The sequence below is a fragment of the Penicillium citrinum genome (genome assembly GCF_028827155.1).
Source record: "Penicillium citrinum strain IBT 23319 chromosome Unknown utg000009l:1.0-4274883.0:1.0-4276374.0, whole genome shotgun sequence".
Taxonomy (NCBI): Eukaryota; Fungi; Ascomycota; class Eurotiomycetes; order Eurotiales; family Aspergillaceae; genus Penicillium; species Penicillium citrinum.
In genome coordinates, this window is record NW_026622694.1 from 116,318 (window position 1) to 137,566 (window position 21,249).

General features: G+C 46.0%; 12 protein-coding genes across 12 annotated transcripts; 4 read left to right on the forward strand and 8 right to left on the reverse strand.

Annotated features, from left to right (window-relative positions):
- Nucleotides 1–57: 57 nt before the first annotated feature.
- N7469_009511 (histidinol dehydrogenase family protein) lies at nt 58–1,474 on the forward strand (the record flags this gene model as incomplete). Its single annotated transcript, XM_056648416.1, has 3 exons — nt 58–416; nt 474–1,235; nt 1,282–1,474. The coding sequence occupies 3 exons, from the start codon at nt 58–60 to the stop codon at nt 1,472–1,474; spliced, it is 1,314 nt and encodes a 437-aa protein (XP_056495547.1).
- A 498-nt stretch (nt 1,475–1,972) lies between these two features.
- Nucleotides 1,973–3,148, reverse strand: N7469_009512 (cytochrome P450; the record flags this gene model as incomplete). The annotated part of the gene is made up of 1 exon (XM_056648417.1): nt 1,973–3,148. The coding sequence occupies one exon, from the start codon at nt 3,146–3,148 to the stop codon at nt 1,973–1,975; it is 1,176 nt and encodes a 391-aa protein (XP_056495548.1).
- A 73-nt stretch (nt 3,149–3,221) lies between these two features.
- On the reverse strand, nt 3,222–4,056 carry N7469_009513 (uncharacterized protein; the record flags this gene model as incomplete). The annotated part of the gene is made up of 2 exons (XM_056648418.1): nt 3,222–3,557; nt 3,670–4,056. 2 exons carry the CDS (start codon nt 4,054–4,056, stop codon nt 3,222–3,224), a joined length of 723 nt encoding a protein of 240 aa, XP_056495549.1.
- A 1,203-nt stretch (nt 4,057–5,259) lies between these two features.
- N7469_009514 (bZIP transcription factor) lies at nt 5,260–6,206 on the forward strand (the record flags this gene model as incomplete). The annotated part of the gene is made up of 2 exons (XM_056648419.1): nt 5,260–5,410; nt 5,470–6,206. The coding sequence occupies 2 exons, from the start codon at nt 5,260–5,262 to the stop codon at nt 6,204–6,206; spliced, it is 888 nt and encodes a 295-aa protein (XP_056495550.1).
- Nucleotides 6,207–6,343: 137 nt separating this feature from the next.
- N7469_009515 (putative short chain dehydrogenase/reductase) lies at nt 6,344–7,485 on the reverse strand (the record flags this gene model as incomplete). Its single annotated transcript, XM_056648420.1, has 5 exons — nt 6,344–6,620; nt 6,670–7,110; nt 7,177–7,233; nt 7,292–7,340; nt 7,395–7,485. 5 exons carry the CDS (start codon nt 7,483–7,485, stop codon nt 6,344–6,346), a joined length of 915 nt encoding a protein of 304 aa, XP_056495551.1.
- A 515-nt stretch (nt 7,486–8,000) lies between these two features.
- N7469_009516 (glutathione-independent formaldehyde dehydrogenase) lies at nt 8,001–9,224 on the reverse strand (the record flags this gene model as incomplete). The annotated part of the gene is made up of 2 exons (XM_056648421.1): nt 8,001–8,785; nt 8,840–9,224. 2 exons carry the CDS (start codon nt 9,222–9,224, stop codon nt 8,001–8,003), a joined length of 1,170 nt encoding a protein of 389 aa, XP_056495552.1.
- Nucleotides 9,225–10,160: 936 nt separating this feature from the next.
- N7469_009517 (alpha/beta hydrolase) lies at nt 10,161–11,192 on the reverse strand (the record flags this gene model as incomplete). Its single annotated transcript, XM_056648422.1, has 1 exon — nt 10,161–11,192. One exon carries the CDS (start codon nt 11,190–11,192, stop codon nt 10,161–10,163), a length of 1,032 nt encoding a protein of 343 aa, XP_056495553.1.
- A 1,630-nt stretch (nt 11,193–12,822) lies between these two features.
- Nucleotides 12,823–14,649, reverse strand: N7469_009518 (uncharacterized protein; the record flags this gene model as incomplete). The annotated part of the gene is made up of 3 exons (XM_056648423.1): nt 12,823–13,364; nt 13,431–14,478; nt 14,536–14,649. The coding sequence occupies 3 exons, from the start codon at nt 14,647–14,649 to the stop codon at nt 12,823–12,825; spliced, it is 1,704 nt and encodes a 567-aa protein (XP_056495554.1).
- Nucleotides 14,650–15,126: 477 nt separating this feature from the next.
- On the forward strand, nt 15,127–15,488 carry N7469_009519 (uncharacterized protein; the record flags this gene model as incomplete). The annotated part of the gene is made up of 2 exons (XM_056648424.1): nt 15,127–15,361; nt 15,421–15,488. The coding sequence occupies 2 exons, from the start codon at nt 15,127–15,129 to the stop codon at nt 15,486–15,488; spliced, it is 303 nt and encodes a 100-aa protein (XP_056495555.1).
- Nucleotides 15,489–15,682: 194 nt separating this feature from the next.
- Nucleotides 15,683–17,512, reverse strand: N7469_009520 (uncharacterized protein; the record flags this gene model as incomplete). The annotated part of the gene is made up of 1 exon (XM_056648425.1): nt 15,683–17,512. One exon carries the CDS (start codon nt 17,510–17,512, stop codon nt 15,683–15,685), a length of 1,830 nt encoding a protein of 609 aa, XP_056495556.1.
- Nucleotides 17,513–18,358: 846 nt separating this feature from the next.
- Nucleotides 18,359–18,747, forward strand: N7469_009521 (uncharacterized protein; the record flags this gene model as incomplete). Its single annotated transcript, XM_056648426.1, has 2 exons — nt 18,359–18,542; nt 18,626–18,747. 2 exons carry the CDS (start codon nt 18,359–18,361, stop codon nt 18,745–18,747), a joined length of 306 nt encoding a protein of 101 aa, XP_056495557.1.
- Nucleotides 18,748–19,022: 275 nt separating this feature from the next.
- On the reverse strand, nt 19,023–19,598 carry N7469_009522 (uncharacterized protein; the record flags this gene model as incomplete). The annotated part of the gene is made up of 4 exons (XM_056648427.1): nt 19,023–19,167; nt 19,247–19,303; nt 19,373–19,458; nt 19,530–19,598. The coding sequence occupies 4 exons, from the start codon at nt 19,596–19,598 to the stop codon at nt 19,023–19,025; spliced, it is 357 nt and encodes a 118-aa protein (XP_056495558.1).
- Nucleotides 19,599–21,249: the final 1,651 nt, after the last annotated feature.

Below are 21,249 nucleotides of genomic sequence, written 5' to 3' on the forward strand. Positions count from 1 at the left end.
TCCAGAGTCCTCAAAGCACTGAATGGTATTTTATCAATCTTTTCAATCCTCGACAACATGGTCATCAAGCTAAAAGAGTCCAATCCTTCCAATGCAGGACCAGCGTCCACAATTGATACCCCCGCAATTGTGCGGGGTGTTATCGATGACATTCGAGCCAATGGAGATGCAGCTGTGAGGAAATATTCAGAGAAGTTTGATAAATGGAGCCCAGCTAGCTTTAAGCTATCACCAGAGGAAATCCAACAGATCATCGCCAGCGTCCCGAAACAAATCATTGACGACATAAAGGAGGTACAAGAGAATGTCCGGACTTTTGCTAAAGCCCAGAAAGAGACACTCAAGGACGTGGAGGTGGAGATTCGTCCAGGGGTGCATCTGGGACATAAGAATATTCCTATAAATTCGGTTGGGGCGTGAGTATAGCAAGTCGAGTCAATAAAAGAATAGTACAGCATTGCTAATCCAGACAGCTATATCCCAGGTGGTCGCTATCCCCTACTCGCCTCTGCCCATATGACAATTTTGACTGCGAAGGTTGCTGGATGTCCCCATGTCACAGCCTGTACACCTCCTATCGCCGGAAAGATCCCTGTTAACACTGTCGCGGCGATGCACCTCGCCGGCGCAGACGAGATTTACATTCTTGGAGGTGTACAAGCAGTTGCAGCCATGGCAATCGGAACACCAACAATGAAAAAAGTGAATTTCATCGCCGGCCCTGGAAACGCCTTTGTCGCTGAGACCAAGCGTCAACTCTTCGGCGAAGAAATCGGCATCGACCTTCCAGCCGGGCCAACAGAAATTCTTATTGTCGCAGACGAGCACGCAGACCCATTCACGGTGGCCACAGATCTCCTCTCCCAAGCCGAGCACGGCCCAGACTCCCCAGCCGTCCTAATAACCAATTCCAAAACAGTCGGCGAGAAAACCATCAAAGAAGTAGAGCGTCTTCTCAAGATTCTGCCAACAGCAGATATTGCAGGTGTATCCTGGGCTCGACTGGGTGAAGTGAACGTCGTAAAAGACCTCGACGAAGCATACAAGTTAGCAGACGAATACGCTTACGAGCACGTCCAAATCCTAACCCAGAATCCACGGGAAGCACTTACAAAAATGTCCAACTACGGTGCTTTATTCCTCGGCGAAAAAGACGTGTGTCTCATACGGCGACAAATGTATCGGAACAAACCACGTCCTTCCAACTCGCGGAGCAGCCCGATATACTGGTGGATGTAAGTATCCAAAAACCCAATTACTTGAATCGCGATGCAAAACCAGACTAATTTCCGCAGTGTGGGTTGGAAAATTCCTTCGCACCGTGACATATCAAGAAGTCACTGATCCAAAAGAGAGTGGTAAGCTTGGTCGACTTTGTGGTCGAGCTGCTCGTGCAGAAAACTTCGAGGGTCATGCGAGATCTGGTGATGTTCGAGCACAGAAGTATCTCGGGGATTCATTTGAGTGGATTTAGCTATCTACAGGATAGGAATACGAATAGTACTTCGGTTGTGTGCAGTTTATACTAGCATTATCGGATTTGATATCAACCCACCACCGTAATCATGGAACATGATTAAATAGTTTCCTATTTATTGGTTCCGTAAACTCTCACTATAACTTCTATTAAGAATATGATGTCTGTGAAAAGGTTGCCTCAACATACAACAGTCTTGGTATTCTCGTCTATAATTTCCAACGTACCAAAATTGGAGGAATAGGGCAAACCTATCTTAGGAACAACCTAGTCTATCCATAGTCAAACTTGAAAAATGCTGGTTTTGAGCCACCATAAACTCTGATGAAGTCTAGTATCAAACTTGCCAGAGGCAAGAGCCCAAACTCAAACAGCTTTCGAGGGACTGGGCCAAGTTGTTCGTCTCTTAGTAGCCACGTAGAAGTTCAATGGTCGAATCAATTGAAATTCAGGATCATAATCAATGGCCTCCATGCCCTCGCGAAAGAACTCGTATCAATACACCAGCTCAGAAAGCAGAATCTTAACCTCGAGAAGCGCAAAATTGAAGCCGATGCACCCACGCGGGCCAGTGACAAAAGGAATGTAGGCACAACGGTGATTCTTCTTCACCTCTTCTGTATCCCAGCGACCTGGATCGAAACGGAATGGGTCACGCCAAACGTCTGTGTTGGTATGGATGGCGTACAGAGCTGGGATGATAACACTGGCTGGGGGTAAGCGGTAACCACCAGGAAGCACGACTTCGGTTTTTGTGGTACGGCCAGGTTGAAATGAGGCATTATGCAGACGCTGCGTCTTTTTGACAAAGTTGTTTAGATAAGGAAGGCTGTGCGCAAGATCTGGGGTCCATTCGGTATCCGAAGAGATACCATGATCGACGAGCTCCTGTAGGAGACGATCTTGGGTTCCAGCGTAGTTCACTAGACAATATATCAACCACGACAGTAGTGCAGAGGTGGTGGTAAAACCTGCACCTGTGACGATGACCATGTGAGGCAGAATGAGCGGAGGTGGAAAATGCTCTCCTCCTTCATCAACCCCATTAATGAGATAGTCGACCACACATGAGGCCTTGAGAGCTGCATCGTTCAGGGGCATGTCATTCAACCCCGAAGCAGCCGCCTTGTCGATGTATTCCTGCAGCAGTGTATAGGCGCTGTGTCTCACTTGCCGGAGACGAGCAGGGTCACCGAATGGTAAATTCTTATACCAGTCCCCACGCGCGGTCACCTTTTTGTTCAAGGACAACAGCTCGACAATCCCCGTAACGACCGGATGAAGAGGTTCATCGACTTGCGTGAAGTGCTGGAAGTCTGCGTTGAGAGAAAATTTGCCCACCGTCTGAGACGCCAGCTTCAGCATGTACTGATACACGTTCCATGAGCTCCCTCGCTCATCGAGAGCATCAAAGATAGGGAAGGATTCGCGCACGCATTGCTGCATCAAGGGTGTGTAATGTCGCACTGCTTTGGGGCCCATGGCATGAGGGAGAAATTTATGCGCCAGCCGCCAATTCTCCGTCTCGGTGTCACCAATGAATATCGCTGCGTTGTCTTTAACACCATAAAGAGGGTGATTGGCATTGATTTTCTGGGTGAAGTAAATGGACTCCATCATTGACACACTCGCACTTTCGGGATCATTGGTCAGATAAGTCGTTTTTCCCATATTTGTGGTCTTGATAACCAGCCCATATTTGCGGAAAAGTGGATAATGATTGCCCAGGTGGTCGGGGAAGATTTCATAGAAGCTGCCAACGAAAGGGAGACCATTGGGACCCTGGGGACTCTGTACGGCTTAGCCGTTGATTTTGAGTCCAATTTCGCCCGGCGTTGAGAGGATATCGGCTACCGTTTCGAGCTCTTTGAGATTCCCCATCTGCAAATTGCACGCCGCAGGCTATGACCACAAAGAGTAGAGCTATCCAGGATGAGCTTGGCTCTGATAATTGCTCTTGCGAAATTCTATCAAGATTTTCCTCCTGGTTTCGCAATTGTCTATAGTGAAGAAAATGCATGAGTTCCTGGCCAAATCCATCCACGGCGACAAGCACCGGGTAGAACGGATGCACGTATGTCTGAAATGATTGCCAATACCTAGCATCGTTAGTTGCCGTGCATAAATTAATGCGAGGCTTGAGATTAAACTTACAGAAGAATATCTGCATCACCATGTAAAGATTTGCATACGTCTTGAGTGGTGGCCTCTGGACCCCAGAGATTGGTGAATGGATACGCGCGAGGACTGAACCGATCCATCATTGTCTCGGAAAAAAGGTCATCCCAGGCTGGTTGTGGCTCACGGCATCCTAAAGCCAAGGGAAAGTCTGAGTGGCTTCCGAGATAAATGGTTGCGCCAGTGGCATCCTCCACGAATCGCCGACCAGGCGACTTGTGGCGCGTCTCTGCATAAACAACGGGGTTATCGGCAACCACCGGGAGGGACGTAGTCGTATCAACTCGTAATATATCATGCTGGCCGGCGCCTTGTAGACAAATTAGATCACTTTTAAAGGCGCCAATTTGCTTTTCAATGCTTTCGAGCCGTGCAATCATCGATAAAGAAGACTCTTTCATGTCGGATATGGTGGTGGTTGAGTCTATTGGGATTGAGGCTGGAGGAACAGCAAGCTCTGCATGCTGCTCATCTTGATCGGAAGAGGTCGATGTTGATGTAGGCATACGACATAGATCGACATGATTTCGCTGGATACAACTGGTGCAAGGTACCTCGCCACTGCAACGAACCTTTCGATGCCGACAAGGGAAACATGAGCGGATGGTCCGGGTCTTCCGCTTCTTTTTGAGCAATCAGCGAACGACGCTGGTGTCATATGGATAATTTGACTCGTCCATAGCTAGGATAATAACATATAGCGGGTAAGACAAGATGCTACTAAAATGGAGCCGAATTATTGGAGAAAGAGAGAACCAATGAGCTCGAAAAGGTGTCTAGATATTATCACGTGGTCCCATAACCCCCTAACTTCTACAGTGCCAGAACATTAGTTTGAAACTACCTTAAGTACCATTCTTTCTACCTTTTTTTCTGCGACATAAGAATCTTGAGAATGGAACTATAAACAGAGAAGTATATAGATTGGAATTAACAGTAGATAAAAGCTGTCAGAAGGGTGCCTCAACTCATGTTACACCTCTGTACACATTTCGCGCAATACGATAGAGCTAGCATAAAATAGCAATGTTATAGCAAACCGAGTACATATGATGTACACATCAATTGACTGCCACAGAGAAAATAATCCAGACTTTCTTTCTCTCTATATGACAGTTCCATCCGGCTAACTCCCATACTAGTCAAGGGACCCTAACCTAGCTGCATTGAGCTTAAATGAACGATTCGCTATAGTGTAGGAAAGTATCTCACCAACTTCATCTTCGATAATTTCAACCTATTCTTATATCCATTTCGAATTCTTTGCTCTCTCCGAGTTATCTTAACTATGTTCGCAAGCCGCGGAATCAGCCCAATCAATCTGGAGACATTTGCTTACAGGGACCCACATATCGAACCAGACAATGCAGTTGATTTCAACCAATTAAGTCAAATTGCTGAGTCTGATGAGCCCGGGATCCACATGGCTTTCCTCAAGGAAGACGCCACGCCAAGCATCTTCCAACCAGGCATCCAAAATCTTCTTGCGGAGTCACATAGTTGGAGATAGTCAGCAAAGTGCATTCTTGGCTCCACACGGGCTTTATTAACCGTCAGCAACACTTTTAGCTGGTCATCATATCGCATGAATTGCCCTCTACACAATGCCAGACCCTTCGCCAGAAGCGCAGATCATTCCACTGGACAAGATGCCCCAGCAAGCTGGGGTTCGCGACGCTAAGGACGATTGGACTGGAGTAATCAGTCGAAAGGAACGAAGAAAGTTACAGAACCGCCTCAATCAGCGACGCTACCGTATGATTATACACTTTTATTGCCTCCTTCTAATGTCCTAGCAGCTGACATTGTACTAGGTCTGAGAAAACAACATGAAGATAATAGACCGGCGCCAAAGGCTGAAACGATTTCCGGCCGATCCACTATGTCATCTGCATCTATAGTGGAACTTCTACTTTCCTTCAAGCATGAGAAACCAGAAGATTTTGAATGCGCCAAAGCACCTTGGTTTGCTCTGGAATTCCGTAAATGGTTTGAGATGAAAGCGTACGAAAGTTTCATGTCAGGTGCACCGAATAAAGACCACCTTATCAGCCTGAGTCGACTCAATGTGCATCGTGCTATCAATGAGAACATCGCTGCCATCGGAATGACCCCCGCATGGATGAATAGCGATGATGCGATATCAATATTCAATATCGCGCAGCCTAGCTTCTCGGTTGAATCAATTCCATCTTGTTTAAAACCAACATTCATTCAGCTGCATATTCCCCATCATCCTTGGCTGGATTTTTTCCCTTTTCCACGCATGCGTGATCGTATGATTCTTGCTGAAGATACGTTCGATGATGATGATCTGTGCCATGATCTTATGGCATTTTGGGATACAAGAAATACTGCTGCAACATTACTTGTATGGGGGAACTCGTGGGATGCTCAAAATTGGGAGGTCACAGAGAATTTTGCACGAAAGTGGAAATGGTTGCTCCCTGACTCGCCGGAACTCCTGGCCTCTACAAATAATTGGAGGAGATCTCGTGGGGAGCGCCCATTACCCTGGAAGGATATCCTTTCGGACTTGGAGGTGGGATGAGTATATCGCCATCACTACGAAGTCTGCATTGCTCTGCAATTTGCTTGTGTCTACATTTTTTGGCGTTGGAAAAAGCGACTTATTCGAAACAATACCCAATCATAAAAATTTAAACATAACTTCCACAAAAGCCAGAATCAGATAAAAAGGCCCAGCTCAACAGGTGCCGGTTTGATTTGATCCTCCTGGATGCTCTCAATTAAAGAGCCTTTAGGGTAATCATCAATATCCAGATCCAAAAAGCCCCTCGAAGACCACTTTCTGCCGGAAACAAAAATCGACCGGCCATTAACAGCGCTATCACCGAGAATCCTCAGCAGGCACTGGCCTGCATCAGAAGCTTCCGCAACTTGGACCCCGACACTCTCGACGTGCGCGAAAGTTTCTTCAGAGAGAATATTCGTTTTGACATACCTGGATTTATCAGCATTAAATCGGAATGTATGAGATAAATGGATATTACCAGGGGGAGATGACATTCACACGACTTCCGTAGTAGAAAGCTGTCCTCCGCAACGAATGCATGATGCCTCGCATGGCCCACTTCGTGGCGCAATATTGAGGTGCGCGGGGACAGTCCAAGAAAGCGGCTCCAGATCCAATCATGATCAAACAAGTATCTTCCTGGGAAGGGGAGGGCTGCTGTCCATTCTGCTTGATAAAATAATGCGATGCAAGTTTCGCGGTATACAGTGTCCCAACAAGATTGACATTGATAGTGCTGAGGTCCGGCTTTTTTGGCCCATTTCCGTCTCCGGCGTAGGCAAACACTTCATCCTTGCGATGAATACCAGCATTTGCCACCACGTAGTGAATTTTTTCAGTCGGAGAGAAAGATACTGCTTCTTGGAATAGACGATCTTGGTCGTCCCAGTTCGAGGTATCGCAGTTCACAAATTTCGCTCTTAGAGAAGGTTAGCGAGTCGAAACGAAATTGGTTCTTTTGAAAATTTATTCATGCCTTGTGAACTCTTTTTCGAGTTTCAATCCTCCATCGTTGTCCAGATCGGCAATAACCACCGTTGCCCTGGAGAGAATGTTAGTGTTGGATGTCAAATATCTAGAGCCATTTTCGTCAGCGTTACCCTGCTTGGAGAAGGGCCCGTACATATGCCTCTCCTAGTCCATTTGCACCTATAATAGTTAAGTTCTAACCTTAGAACTCAAATACCCGCATGAAATGCCTACCGCCAGTGACAATGGCCGTCTTGCCTTCTATGCTGCTGAGTTTCACATCAACATCGCAGTTGACGGGAGAAGTATACCTCAGGCTAGCCATGTGGAAGAAAATTGCTTCTTGGCTCAGAGAAGTCAAACTATATAGAGAGACTCTTTAAAAAGTTCCATGGGTTGCTGTTTCACTTAAAGGCCAGATCATGCACTTCTCCATCTTTATATCTGGGGCAAGAAGTAATCAACATGGATATCCCTCATGCAACTGGCTTACATTCCCCTTAAAATCGCCGAGATGAGTGGAGTACAACACACGGAAAACCACGATCGTCGCTCTAAATGTCATTGACTACCGGTTCAGAAATTCTAATTGGTTAGATGAGATGGTACGCTCCGTACTGTGAAAATTATATTTCCCCTCGCAATTGAATGTGGTGGGGTAGACCCATGTAAGCCAATTTCCCTGGTTTCATTGGCTCATTATGAAGGCCATCTTGCCGGCTGTCTTCTTTTGGTAGCACTTTCGTCTTTATGGCCGAACGAAGTGGTCCAAGAGAAATCTAAAACAATGAGACATGAATCCTCAAATCACCTCAACCAGACTTTCATTTTCGAGTTGGCCTAAATCTCGAAGTCGATCACAACCTTGGTGACATCGTGCCTTTCGAATCTGGCATACGCATCAGGTGCATCCTCAATATTGATAACGTCGCCAACAATAAATCCAGGTCTGGCCTGGCCTGATGCAACCAAATTGACGAGTTTAGGGGCAAGCTCGATTGGACTTGATGGACCAGCCTCCCATTTAAATTCGCCAAAAAAGAAGTCGGCCAATGAAAGGTTGAAATGAGTGTCCACGGTGTTGGCCCGAGGGGCTGTTCTGGTATTGTTGCCCTCGCGGTTGTAAACACCGACAGTTCCCAGACCACCTCCTGTCGATGTAACTGCCAGCATATTGCGAATAATCACATCTGATTGCACTGTGAGATTTCTGTTGACCTGCTCGTAACCAACGGCATCTATACTGCGGGTAACACCATTCGGTTCAAGATCTAGAATCTGCTCCACGGGATCTGCATCTCTAAAATTGATCGGAACTGAACCAATAGATTCAGCGAGCCGTAGTCGGTCTGGGACATAGTCTACACTGTAAACGCGCGATGCACCTCGCAGGGTAGCTGAATATGCGGCCATCAACCCAACAGGGCCGGCACCAAATACTGCCACGCTATCCCCTGCTTGGAATCCAGCATAGTCTAGAGAAGCCCATCCGGTGGCAAATATATCGGATAGCATAACATAATCGTTAAGCAAAGAGTCGGTATCGTTCGTGGTGGAGTTTGTGATTTGAAGGGATGGGATAGGGATCAAGCCATTGTCTCCGAATGGCACTCGGAGAAATTCCGCTGTGGCGATAAGTATAAGGCATCAAAAAGCATGCACATCTCTTAGGCTCTTACCTTGAGTACCTCCAAGGTCACCTCCATTGCCGTAGCCCCCATACATATGCGTAGTGAGCCCAGTGTGAGTATGACCCTCGGCAGTTGCGAAGGGAACAATCACAGGATCGCCGACATTCAGATATTCGACAGCCGACCCGATTTCGGACACATATCCAACTCCTTCATGGCCGAGTCCAAATGGGGCTTGCTCGCCAAGATTCGTTCCACGATAGATGTGCAAGTCAGAACCACAGATGGCCGCTCTGGACATGCGGACGACTACATCAGTCTGGTTGATGATAGAAGGCTTTGGAAGATCAACGACAGAAACATTGTACGCGTTGCCTTGCCAAACAACAGCTCGCATCGTCGCATTCAAAGAGGTCATATTGGACAACGCCATGGCCTTTTTTACACGAAAATGGAATGAGGAATAGTCCATGCCTTTTCAGACTATATCCCTTTATATAGTAATTATTGCCAAGTGGTTCCGTGAGCACCTGAAGATTCAAATCATCTCGCAAGAAACTTCACCCTTCGGTGGATTGCCTTTCCGGGCTCTGATCTTCCGTGGCCGAGCTACGGATCTGTCAAAAGGACGCATTTTCGGATTTTACGGTCCTGTCAACATCGTCGTCATCTTCAAGATTGGAATCAATTCCACTTGATATCCTTGCGATCCAGGGATTGGCGTAAGCATCTTGCATTAGCGTAATCCGTCAGTCTCGCCTCTCTTCTCCTGGGTGGATCCGCAAATATCTGCCTATCTCGTAGAAGGAAGATATGTCCATAAAGGAATGAAATGCGTGGGACTCAACCATCACTAGGTTTTGCAACACACATTTTGCTCGAATGGCATACGGCTGAAGCAGAAATTTCTTCCATGCAAGGCTTTTCTTTAATGGCTTCTGAAGGTATAATAGAAAGGAACCTCCGAACAGTAAGCCGTGATACATATCATTATGTTCAACATTTGTCGTTCATAAGAGAATTTATCCCGATTAAGCTATTGAAATAAAGTCCGTGAGCCTGGTGCATTGTTGATTTTTACAAGAGTCTCTTCGGCCCAAGTCAAAGCGGGTTGTATTAAGCGATGCGCATACATATTAACGAGATGAACAAAACATTGGGCAGTGGGGATAAATCATTCCATTTGACGAATGTACACGGAGGTATTTTGTCTAGGTGAACTAAGTCTATCGATAGATAACAAATTATAGCAATTGGGGAAAATGTCGGTTTGATTGCCGAAATCTTCCATGATCCGGTGAGCTGCCACAATAGTTCCGAGATCAAGTCGGATCCGAGCTTAATTGTATTGGTTCACAGCTTGGATTCCTTATGCAAGGTTTGCTCGGAAGAACTGGGCAAGCCGTTGGAACGGAATAAGCTCGGTGCGATCATAAAGGTCGACATGACCGGCGCCAGGTACCCAAAGAAGCTCCTTCGGTTCCGCGGCTCGCGAATAAGCATCCTCGCTGAACTGGCGAGAGTGTGCCTGATCGCCCGAGATGAAAAATAGAGGGCGGGGCGAGATAGTATCGATCCCATTGAAAGGATAGAAATTGACGAACTTCGTGAACGAAGAAAGCGTAGGGTGAGTGGTCAACTCTGGAGTCGATCCAACAGGCGTAAACTCGCCGCGCTCGGTACGATAGTAATCAAAGAACTCGCGTTCGACCGCGGTGGCATTTGACGTGAGATGATTTAGGGTGCCACTAGTATACTGTGCCTCGCCGCCGTCAATCTCAGTCCAGCGCTGCTGAGCTGCTTCAGCGATTGTTTCCTTAAGTTGGTCGACACTCGTCGAGTTTTGGAGACCCTGGCGGGCAAGAGTACCCATATCATACATGCTTGCTGTAGCGATAGCTTTCAAACGGGGGTCTAACTTCGCAGCGCTTATCACGAAGGAGCCACTTCCACAAATACCAAGTCCTCCTATCCGCTCGCGGTCAACCGATGTCAGATTTTGCATGCCGAGGTAGTCGACCGCGGCACTGAATGCCTCTGCATAGAGATCTGGCAAGACCGCATTGCGAGGCTTGCCTTCACTGCCGCCCCAGAAGGGGATATCAATGGAGACCGTAATGAATCCCTGTTCAGCCAGTTTTGTGGCATAAAGACTTGCACTTTGTTCCTTGACGGCTCCCATGGGGTGGCCGACCACGATAGCTGGAGCAGCGCTATTGTTCTGGTTTTTCAGATAGAAAAGATTTGCCGCGACTGTAGTCTGGTACTGGGTTGTGAAGCTGATCGGCTGCACTGTGACATTGTTGCTGCGGTAGAAGTTATCAGCTCCGTATGACATGTTCTGTGCCATGGCTGACATCGTCATGCCGAACATGATGATACCCTGGACCATCGACTTCATGATACTGTAGATTTGTGACAAAACTCCCGTAAGCGGGTTTAACAAAGAGATTGAAAAGAAGATGGTTCGCCTTTTCAGGGCTAATGATCAGGCTTATAACTCATGAAGTGGATAATGAGACCACACGATCCTGTCATCCTGCCTAGGTGCCAAGATCTGAAATTGGCTACTAAAACATGCGCGACTCACTCCAACCAGGGGAACAAAATTAGGTAGAAACGAAAATGATAAGGCAAAAGCTTTCGGATGCCTCTGAAGAGGTATACGTCGGTTGGAGTGTCATCAAATGGGTCCGGAGATTACATTTTTCTCCACTTTTGATGTACATTGCTTACATTTCCAAGATGGGAAGCCAATCAACTTGTGCAATTGAGACGATCATCCCTTGGCTCGGAGACGAGATCGTCCCTTTAAACTTTAATAGATATCTTTCTGGAGAGACGAATCAAGCGATAGACACTGGCAGAGGAGAGAAATCATGCTGGGGTTCTGTAATCCTTTTCACCTTCGCTGTCAGATCTATGATCGGCGTGCCAGCAATATCAAGTTATTTCTGGCTATTGTATCATGGGCATCAAATAAAGAACAGTCCCTGCGCTTATTTTGCTCTTGAGGAAATGGGAAGACGCTTTGAATGTGTGATCGGACCGTCAAGCAGATGCACGATAGTACGTAGGAGAAACACAGAAAGAAGAAAGCTGTTTTCTTTCTCTAATGCCTGGATAACTGCCTGCCCTTGAACATATACGCATACTCCAGAGCTGTACGACCATTGGTATCTTTGACGTCGAAATTGGCTCCTTCGCTAACCAAGAAGCGAACTGCATCTTATTTAGCGAGTTCAACTACCTTATGCAGTACCGTTCCAAGGCTCATAAAGTTGAACAACGCCCGTGAAGTATCAAAGCTTTCGTACATAGTTGCATTAATATCTGCCCCATTTTCGATGGAAATGAGAGCTGAACAGAAAAGCTTCATCTAGCCGAAGTTTTCTGGTTTATATAGCTATACACTACTAGTTAGTATAGTATACTTCCCGGTAAATTATATAGCTATACAGGTGTCGATATGGATACAGATGCACTCACAATCTCATTTTGGACTAAGCTCGATGAATAAATTGGCAGCTCTGCCAGCACAAATGGACCTCCCCAAGATCCATAAGATATCTAACACTAATTATACATAATAGGATGATCGAGCCTCTTCCTATGTCGATTCCGGATGAAGCTGAATCAAAATGTAAAGGATTGATCCTTTGAATCATTAACCCTGCTTGATACCATGCCAATTCAAGTTTATATTCATATTTAATCCATTAAGCTGTCTTGTGCGGGTGGATTATTATTCTGTGCCATGTGTCTCATCATCCCAGTTTTTCTCATTAGAATAGTATTCGATTACATAGCAATCAAGTTTCAAGGATCTCCTGTAGTCCCAAAAAAATGTGTCCCATGATTAAGAATGCTAGGGTTTATGGCCTAAAATTAGTTGCTTGGCTGGTCTATTTACTGTAAATACGAAGATCTTGAAAATCTAGACGCTGTGTTCCTCCCAAATACAGGCTTGAAACATCTAATCAATCCATTTGAATCTCTCTAGGATGCCTTCGAGTCTGTCGCAATTACGATCAGAAATAGGCGATGGAAATGTGCCCATCCATCAATTTCGCCAAATCCTCAATGAACATACTCGCAATCACCGCTGCCACGCCAAAAGCAATCGATATATACCATACACGGTCAAATGCAAGCGAAAATGCTTTGATAGTAGCGTCATGTAGCAATTTCAACTTCTCAGCCGTACTCAACGTGGAAACATTAAGGACCCATTCTTTCCAAGGCATTGACAGAAGGGCGGGCATCATACTCTGCAGTAAACGAGTATCGGTTATTCCAGCTTCCATTGCAGCAGGAACAACGTATTTGTAAGTCTCGCGAGTGAGAATAGATACGAATTGTGTATAGAATACACTGGTTCCGATCACTTGACCTATATTGCGAAGGCAAACGGTGAGACAAGTACCAGTAGCGATGAGATCATCTGGACAGATCACTGTCATGATGAGTTGGTTGGGGATTAGAACACCGCCAACGGCAACTAAAGAGAAGATCAATGCAGCCCAAACTGTTTTGATATTGTGGTCATCCACTGCAACCATGCAGGAAATGGCTATAAATTGTACCGTTAGAACATTACAAGTCACTTTCGAACCTTCGCCCCAGCGGGTATTCTTACCTGTCGCTTGCATTATGCAAAAGAAAGTCATGACCCATCGTACATGGCCTTTAAAAAGAGAGACCATGATTGCGGAAATGATGCCTCCACCCCAGATACAGAAGCCAAACGGTAATGTTCTGATGCCAAGTTCTGTCCTGTTAGAGTCGTAGATAGCTACAGCTTCCAGTACCCAGAACACCAGAATTGAAATGAAGTTAATACCGGAAAAGAGAATTACCAGCATCAAGCTCACAAATGTCCTCGGATGCTTTAACAGCCGGCGAGGAAACATTGGATGAGGAGCTAGAAAGATCTCATAGAGGAAAAAGAGCACACCGAGGGCAAGCCCGACTGTAAGAAAAGCGATGACCCGGGTGGAGTGCCATGGATAAGCTTGGCCACCCCAGTTAAAGCCGACGAGGAAGAGAACTGTTCCACTGCTCATGAGGAATAAGCCCACAGAGTCGACCTGTTTTAGTTTCTGAACCAAAGCCAAGTTTGCTGAGTTTGGTCGAGGCGGCGGGCTATAAAATAAGAGAATTATTGCGAAAGTCAGAAAATTCCAAACTGCAATCATACAAGCGCAGTATCGCCAGTTGGCCTTTGCAATCAATTGGCCATAGAGTGTGGCTGGAGCAAAGGGCAGAAATGCCGCCACTACCATGGAGGTATAGTATCCTCTATGTTTAATCGGTACAATTTCAGTGATAGCTGTGATTGCCATCAGCTCTTGTACTGCAGTTCCCATTCCAGTAAGAGCTTGGCCAGCAATATAGCCGGCTGCTTTGGGAGTTGTTGCACAAACGATCATTCCTATCATTGAGCATGCAACGGCAGCAAGAGTAATTTGTTTCCGACCAAAAAGGTCGGCAAGTGTTCCAGAGACTGGTGCAATCACACCACCTGAGACTATCCCGGTAGTAAAAAACCAGATAAGAAGACCCGTTGCATTGAAGCTGGCAGATACAAGGGGAGTGATGGCTGCGAATAGAAGAGGTTGAACTTGAGAACCGACGAACGCCATTCCCAATCCAATGATGACCATCACAAACTTCCAATTGGTAAGCTGATATATGAAGCTGTGTTAGTGTACCAATTATGTGGCATAAATAGCCTAACTTACACTAGGATAGCTGGAGTTGCCAGTCTTTTCCCCTCGGGCATGTCCCTCGATATTATCCCTGCCCTGCCGCTCTGCCTTCTCATCGCCCATCTCGGAGTTTCCTTTGATACTCATTGTTGTGGGGAATTTAGACAGAGAACCTTGAGTCGACTGCTAGGATAGCGACTGTCGATTATTTCAACAAAAAAAAAAGGAAGGGATGCCTGTCCATGTAGATCATGGGCATCAAGGGTGATATCATTCCCATCATTCCCATCAGTCCCTTGCCTCATGTCAATGTCCCCCTTCTCCCGCCCCCAGTTGTGGCCCATGATAGAAGCCGCATTATGCCAGGAGAAAAGCAAAAAAGTCTCGAGATGGCGATATCCGATTTGCTTTATTGTGACTCCGCCGTTGATTGACGGAGCTGAGATGAACGGTGAAATGCAGAAAGGAGGAAGCCAATATTGATACCCGAAAAGATGCCTTAAGACCTGAGGTGTCAACTATTGTGATCTAGCATTCACCGCCTACCTATTCCATCCATCAACCATGTGATTATTTCTTTCTCTTCTCGTCTCATCCACACTTGAACCTTGGAACCAACCCAATATGGCTAAACTTACACGTGATCAACGACTTATCGTACGCTCCCAGCATGCTTGCGGTGACTCTATGAAAACAATTGCAAAGCGTAATGGTTTCTCAAGGAGCCAGGTACGTTACGCATGCCGAGATGATGTCAATTCAACACCGCAAAAAGACAAATCCGGTCGTCCACCCAAACTTCCCATCCATGGCCTTGATAATGTGAGATCCTGGATTGGTGAATCTCCCGAACGTCGATGTAAGCAAATATGTCAAGAACTTGATTTACCTATTTGTGCAAAAACACATCGGGTTCAGTTGAGAAAAAGGGGTACGGAAATAACTTCAGGCGCGCGAACCCCCTCGACAAATACACTCCGAAATGAAGCACTGCAGTTGTATCATAGCAGTTTATTTGCTCTATACCGATGTACTTTTATTCTTTGACATTCAACATCTTATCAGTGAATTGTATATAAATTATCCCTCGCAACTCTCATGATTCTTATCATCACTATATCTTGAAAAGCGAAGCCCGTCTTCTGAATACAACCTTTTCATATTACCTCGAAGTATGAAATCAAGTAACATGCTCCTTCTCTTCCTCTTTCGGAATTCGGACCCAAAACAAAGTGATGCACCCAGCAACAACTTCACATGCAAGCGCGAACCACCAAATTGCTCTCAATCCCTCCAACCCAATATCGCCAGATGGCCCTCTATCCACTCTCGTACCGATGGCATCAGCAACTGCGGTCATAACGGCCGAACTTAAGTTCTGCATAGTGACCAAGAGACTACCAGCACTCCCCTGATACGAACGCCGAACATTGCTGGTGATATAGATGGAAGCAGCGGCGAATGAAAGATCAGGGCCAAAAGTGACCAGCGCAATTCCTGGGAATGATAAGGCCCAGTAGGTCGTTCCAGATGTCTGTGGGAGGAAGAAAACCGGCCCCAAGGCAAAGGCAAACATTGCTGTAAGGTAGATGAAATGGCCCGGCACAACATGAAGAGTCTTACTGACTACCCACGTTGCAAGGACTCCGACAATCGCATTGGGAAGAAGGTAAAGGGCCACTGTAAGAGGCTCATGGTTCTGAATGCGTAACCAGAACTGGACAGCATAAAATTGCCATGCGCCTGAGAAAGCTCCATATCCTAGAAAGTATGCTATCATAAGCGGTGTAAATCCCTTGGTGTTCCAAAGTCGATTAGGGATGAGAGGACGGGGGACCCAACGTTCCACCACGAAGAAGGCAACTAATAACAAGATTCCTACCACGACGAGACTATAGGTGTACGGGCTCCACTGGACAACGGATCCCTGTGTAAGACCAAAAAGAAGACAGATACAGCCACTGACTGCAAAGCCAGCACCAATGAAATCGAAATCTCGGATTGTTGGTGCATCAGTACCGACCGTATCAGCGACTGGGCGAAGTGGAGGAATCGTCATATATGCTGCGACAAGACATACGGCCGACAAGATGGCATTTGAACCAAAGATCCATTCAAGATGAGCCTTCAAGGCCCCGCCCTGGATACCACCGAGCCAGAAACCAAAGGGTGCGGTGGCTGACATCGCGGAAAAGACTTGATTCTTGCGACGGCCAGGCTTGTAGACGCGACCAAGGATACTCATAGAGCCAGAGACCAAGACTCCAATCGCCAGTCCTTGCATTGCTCGAATGATGTAGAACAGAATTGCCTTCTCAGTGGAAAATACTCCGACAATGTTCCAGACAAGAAGCCATGCAAAAGCACCGACCATAATCATCTTCGGTGGAGCCAAATCACTTAACGAGCCTGATATCACGACTGAAAGAGAGAGTGGTGTGGTATATGCCCCTAATATCCATGGGAGCTCACTATTGCTGATACCGAGAGTCCGTTTGAATTCCTCTTGGTTCACTGTGATATCACCGAGCAAGAAGGAGAATAGCAGCAGGCCAGCAGAGCATACAAAGACAAAAATGACTTCGGCTGTGAAACTTCCAATTTCAGGCGGCACTCCTTGAAATTGAGGTTCACCAGGGAAGCCAGCTTCTTCCGTGAGATCGGGCATTCGTACTGGCGAAGATTTTCGGAATGAACGGCGGGTACTGCGCTCGCTTCGTCGTGAAGGTACAGCCTCTAGTTCTGAGCGACCTTCATGAGGATGACTTAAAGTGCTGGCGAGATTCTCAAGAGCTTCTCCCATGTGCGAGCCCCTACGAGTCCGAGTCGTGGGAATTCTGTGAAGATCAGTCACATCCTGTGAATCTGGCATGGCTCCCAACTCATCGGAATTTCTTCGAGTGCTTTCTGCCATCGTTGATAGCGACATGGTAGATGTGGCTGTCGACCCCATTTCATAGATCGCTTGGGTGGGGCCTTTCACTCCATCGCTCACAGCTGTTGGTGCCATCGTGAGCAGACAGTGAACAAACAATAAATATCTCAATGAAGATAAGCACTCTGATTAAGAAAGGAGAAGAAAAGAAACAAATTGGGAAATCAAAACTGATAAATAAGACATGTCATTGCGGCGTATAAAAATGGCCCCAGAAAAAGTGGATCCGCACGTCACAATCGAAGATTTTCGTCTCCCCGCGGATAACATTCTCCGAATCGTACTACAGTATGTACATCGCAGTATAGTCTTCCGAGATAGCTGGATTTCTACATTTATCCTTTGAAGGGTCTAAGGCCTCCGTAGTAAATAGCATACTGATGAGTTGCATATGCTCATATGAATGTCACCGTTGTGATAGAGGACCCCAGAGTATACAGCAGGTCCCGTGCTTATCACCGCACTTTCGGATAGATGGGGTGTTTTATTACTGGGAAATATTTCAGGGGCATCAAAGCACAATTTACTATTAGTATTATTGGTTGGATGTCGTGGAGAAACAGCATTCACTAAACAACTTTGGATTGCTAGTATGTGATGCCTTATGGCCTGTATGCCTTGCCCAACGGGCAGCACACATCATTCTATGCATGGACCGTTGTGTATTTAGACCGCTCAATCAACAGTCCACTGGGTGGTAGCGAGCCTAAACCTTAGCTACTTTCTAACTACATCTAGTAATTTTTGAAATGGTCACGAGTGCATTTGTTTTACTCCAAAGACGAGAATAGTTGTATGATGTCACCTACTCGAAGTATAAAATGGCTTCGCCACCAGCACTTTAGCTTCCCCATTCATTATGCTGGTGCTAGTAACTACCATTACCAACTATTACTACGATATCTAGACCACTATATCAACATGTCTGATTTCTTCCGCAGAGCGTCTGACGCGTTCAATCGCCAGCGTCAAGGCTCAGCAGACTCTACTGGCGCACCATCGTCTCCTAACGCAGCGAAGTCTCCCGAAGAGCCAACCAAGCAGAGAACTGGATCTGTACAGTCGGAATCTCATGTCAACGAAGCTTTTGCCGGAACTGCAACTAGTATGTATCTCTTCGAATTCCTGACATCCCAGTCCTTGGCCTGTACTGAATAAAGCGATGAGACATACTAACAACCTTGATAGGCGATGTCCCTCAGCCTAAGCGGTATCCTTGGGGCTGGAAACACCAACAAGGAGATGCCTCTGGAAAAAGTAAGCGGGATCCAGGATTGAATGATGATTTCGATTGGATCTTTGCATCTTAGGGAGATTTGAGCTCAATTCATGCTTCAATATTCGCTTGGTACTAGTTTCGTAGTCGATTTCTCACGAATTATATTGAACGCGGAGTTTATCAAAGGAGAATGACTTTTGATTTGATTCTTTACGACACTTCAGTCACCATTTAATGAATATAATCAGAAATCGTTTTATTTCATGCCATATTCGCATATAAAGAGTAAATGGGTCAATGCCATAGAACGACCACACTTAACCAGAAGTTCGCTTTTATGGTCGATTGAGCGAAATTAAAACCGGCCTAAGCCTCCTCTTCATTGCTGTTAAAGCACAAAATGCTAACCGACTCGTTGGCAACTTTCTGGTCGTCAGTGTCCCACTCGCTGAATGTGCAGATACCGGGCTCTTCGACTGAGTACAGAATGGGCTGATCACATTTGTCGTCCCTTTTTCGAATTGTAAGTATACATGGATTCAATCTCAACTTGAAGAGTTGATGTGGAAGCTTAGGACGAAAATACTTACTTATAGAAGTTACAAACGATATCTTCTGGGACCTTGACGCCGGTTACCTTGCCCTTCCTGTTTGTTCGTAAATGATTAGTTTTCGCGTCTCGAGAATTTCAAATTTTGCTTTTCTTTTTCACATACAGGTTCTCTGGCACAATGGTGCACTTATTGTTAGGCTCAATCTCAGCGGTTTCACCTGTGCATGGCTCTTGCGAATAGATGGTAGCCTTGATGAAATGATTATTTAGCTTTATCTTTGGGGGAATTGAGGATATGTCGGGTGGAATGCTCAACTTACGTTCTTGGCTGCAAAAGCAGGAGCCACGCACGAGAGAATTGCGACTGAGAGAAGTTTGGTTGAGACCATTTTGGATTTCGTGTGTATTGTTTGATGGATGAGGATGGAAAGTATTGAGTATTTGCACAATCTGAAAGGGGCACTTCGGCTTCTTATGAACTTTCGCAGAGCGTCATCGAAATGCAGGCTAAAACTATTAACTTCTAAAATTCTGTCAGTGAGCAATCGGGTCTATTTCTTGTTCCTCGCATGTTTTCGGTTGGCTGGGTAGCTTGGTGGCTGCATTTATTGTGTTACACAAGCTGAATGTCCGTCGATCCCCCTTTCTACCTCTTCCGTATCTAATGTTGCTGTAATGTCTTGAAGCACCTTTCCTACTGCTTTTTTTTTATCATTTGAGGCTTTACACACTTTTTAACCTCACACTTGGCTCCTCAAAAAGGCTGACCTAAAGAGCAGTAGAACGATTGGCAGCAATTTTGCAAAATAATGTAACAATATGGACCTTCAAAATCTAGTAAAATGCAGTCCTCGGTTCAGAGATACTGCTCGATGTTCTCCATCGGTAGTCAGAACATAACCAGATATCTTCGGCGATGTGGTCCTCAAACTTAGTGGTTGTGAGGGATTGTTTGGTAGTGTCTTTGTATGAAAATGTTCGGACAGATGTGGTGTGTAAACTTTCATCCCAATCTGTGAAAAGCATCTTAGATGCAATATATACTGTAGCCTACACCATCTGCGAGAGCTCAGACAGATCTGATGCGGCTTGGCGAGAGTCTTGCTGAAGTTCAATACTGTTTGGATTAGACGTAACCGTTCCACTTGTACATCCTCTGTCGTTTTCTTCTTGTCCCTCTTCCCATCAAGCTGAATTCCTCCCAGCACCACATATTGGCCTCGCCGACTTTTGAACGTGACGATCTTGCGTCCTGTATTTTTCTGAAAACGGCGAGCATATGACTTGAAGTCATTTGCAAAAGAACTATTTCCCGGGTGGGAGTTCCCTGCATCAGATTCTCCCCTGTTGCTATCAGAACAACCTTTATCCTCTCCATCCACAAATTCTTCATCAATTGGACCTGGGCCTTCACTATTTTCTTCCTCGCCTGAAGGTGATGGTCGGAGCTGTCCATGAAAAACCCGCCGAAGCCCATATGTTTGAGTAAACAACGCCTGGTGGACCTCGGTCACAACGGAAAAACACAAGTCCAGATGCTTCTCGGATTCTGCTTTTGAAGGAACATAGTGGCCAATAGGCAACGGGTTGGAAAAAAGGGTGAAAGTATCGATGCGAAAGTATTGATTCTCCCTTCGGTAGTTCTACATCTACAGCTACTACACGCTGCCCAATTCAGCAAGAGAGCATTCTGTCTGATTGGTCGTTTTACATCGTCTGTAAGTCCTACATTACTCTCTTCTTCTCATGGCTGCATGGGTTGAATCTCAATCCTTGACTGGGTTACTTCATAATCTGACTATTATAAAGATATTTATAACCTCCCCTCCCCCTTCCCCCCCCCTCCGGGAACTACATCGGGTGTTACTCAGGATCGTAAGATCCTCCATGAGCCCCGGGTTTCCGGGACGGGGACACACTCAGTCCCATTCTTCTCCTTCGCAGGATATTCTTTCTTGTTGCCTGGACACCATCCGAACTTAATTCTGCTGTATCTGAGTCTGAAGAACGCGCAACTGCGCGTGAATGAATCCAGAAAGG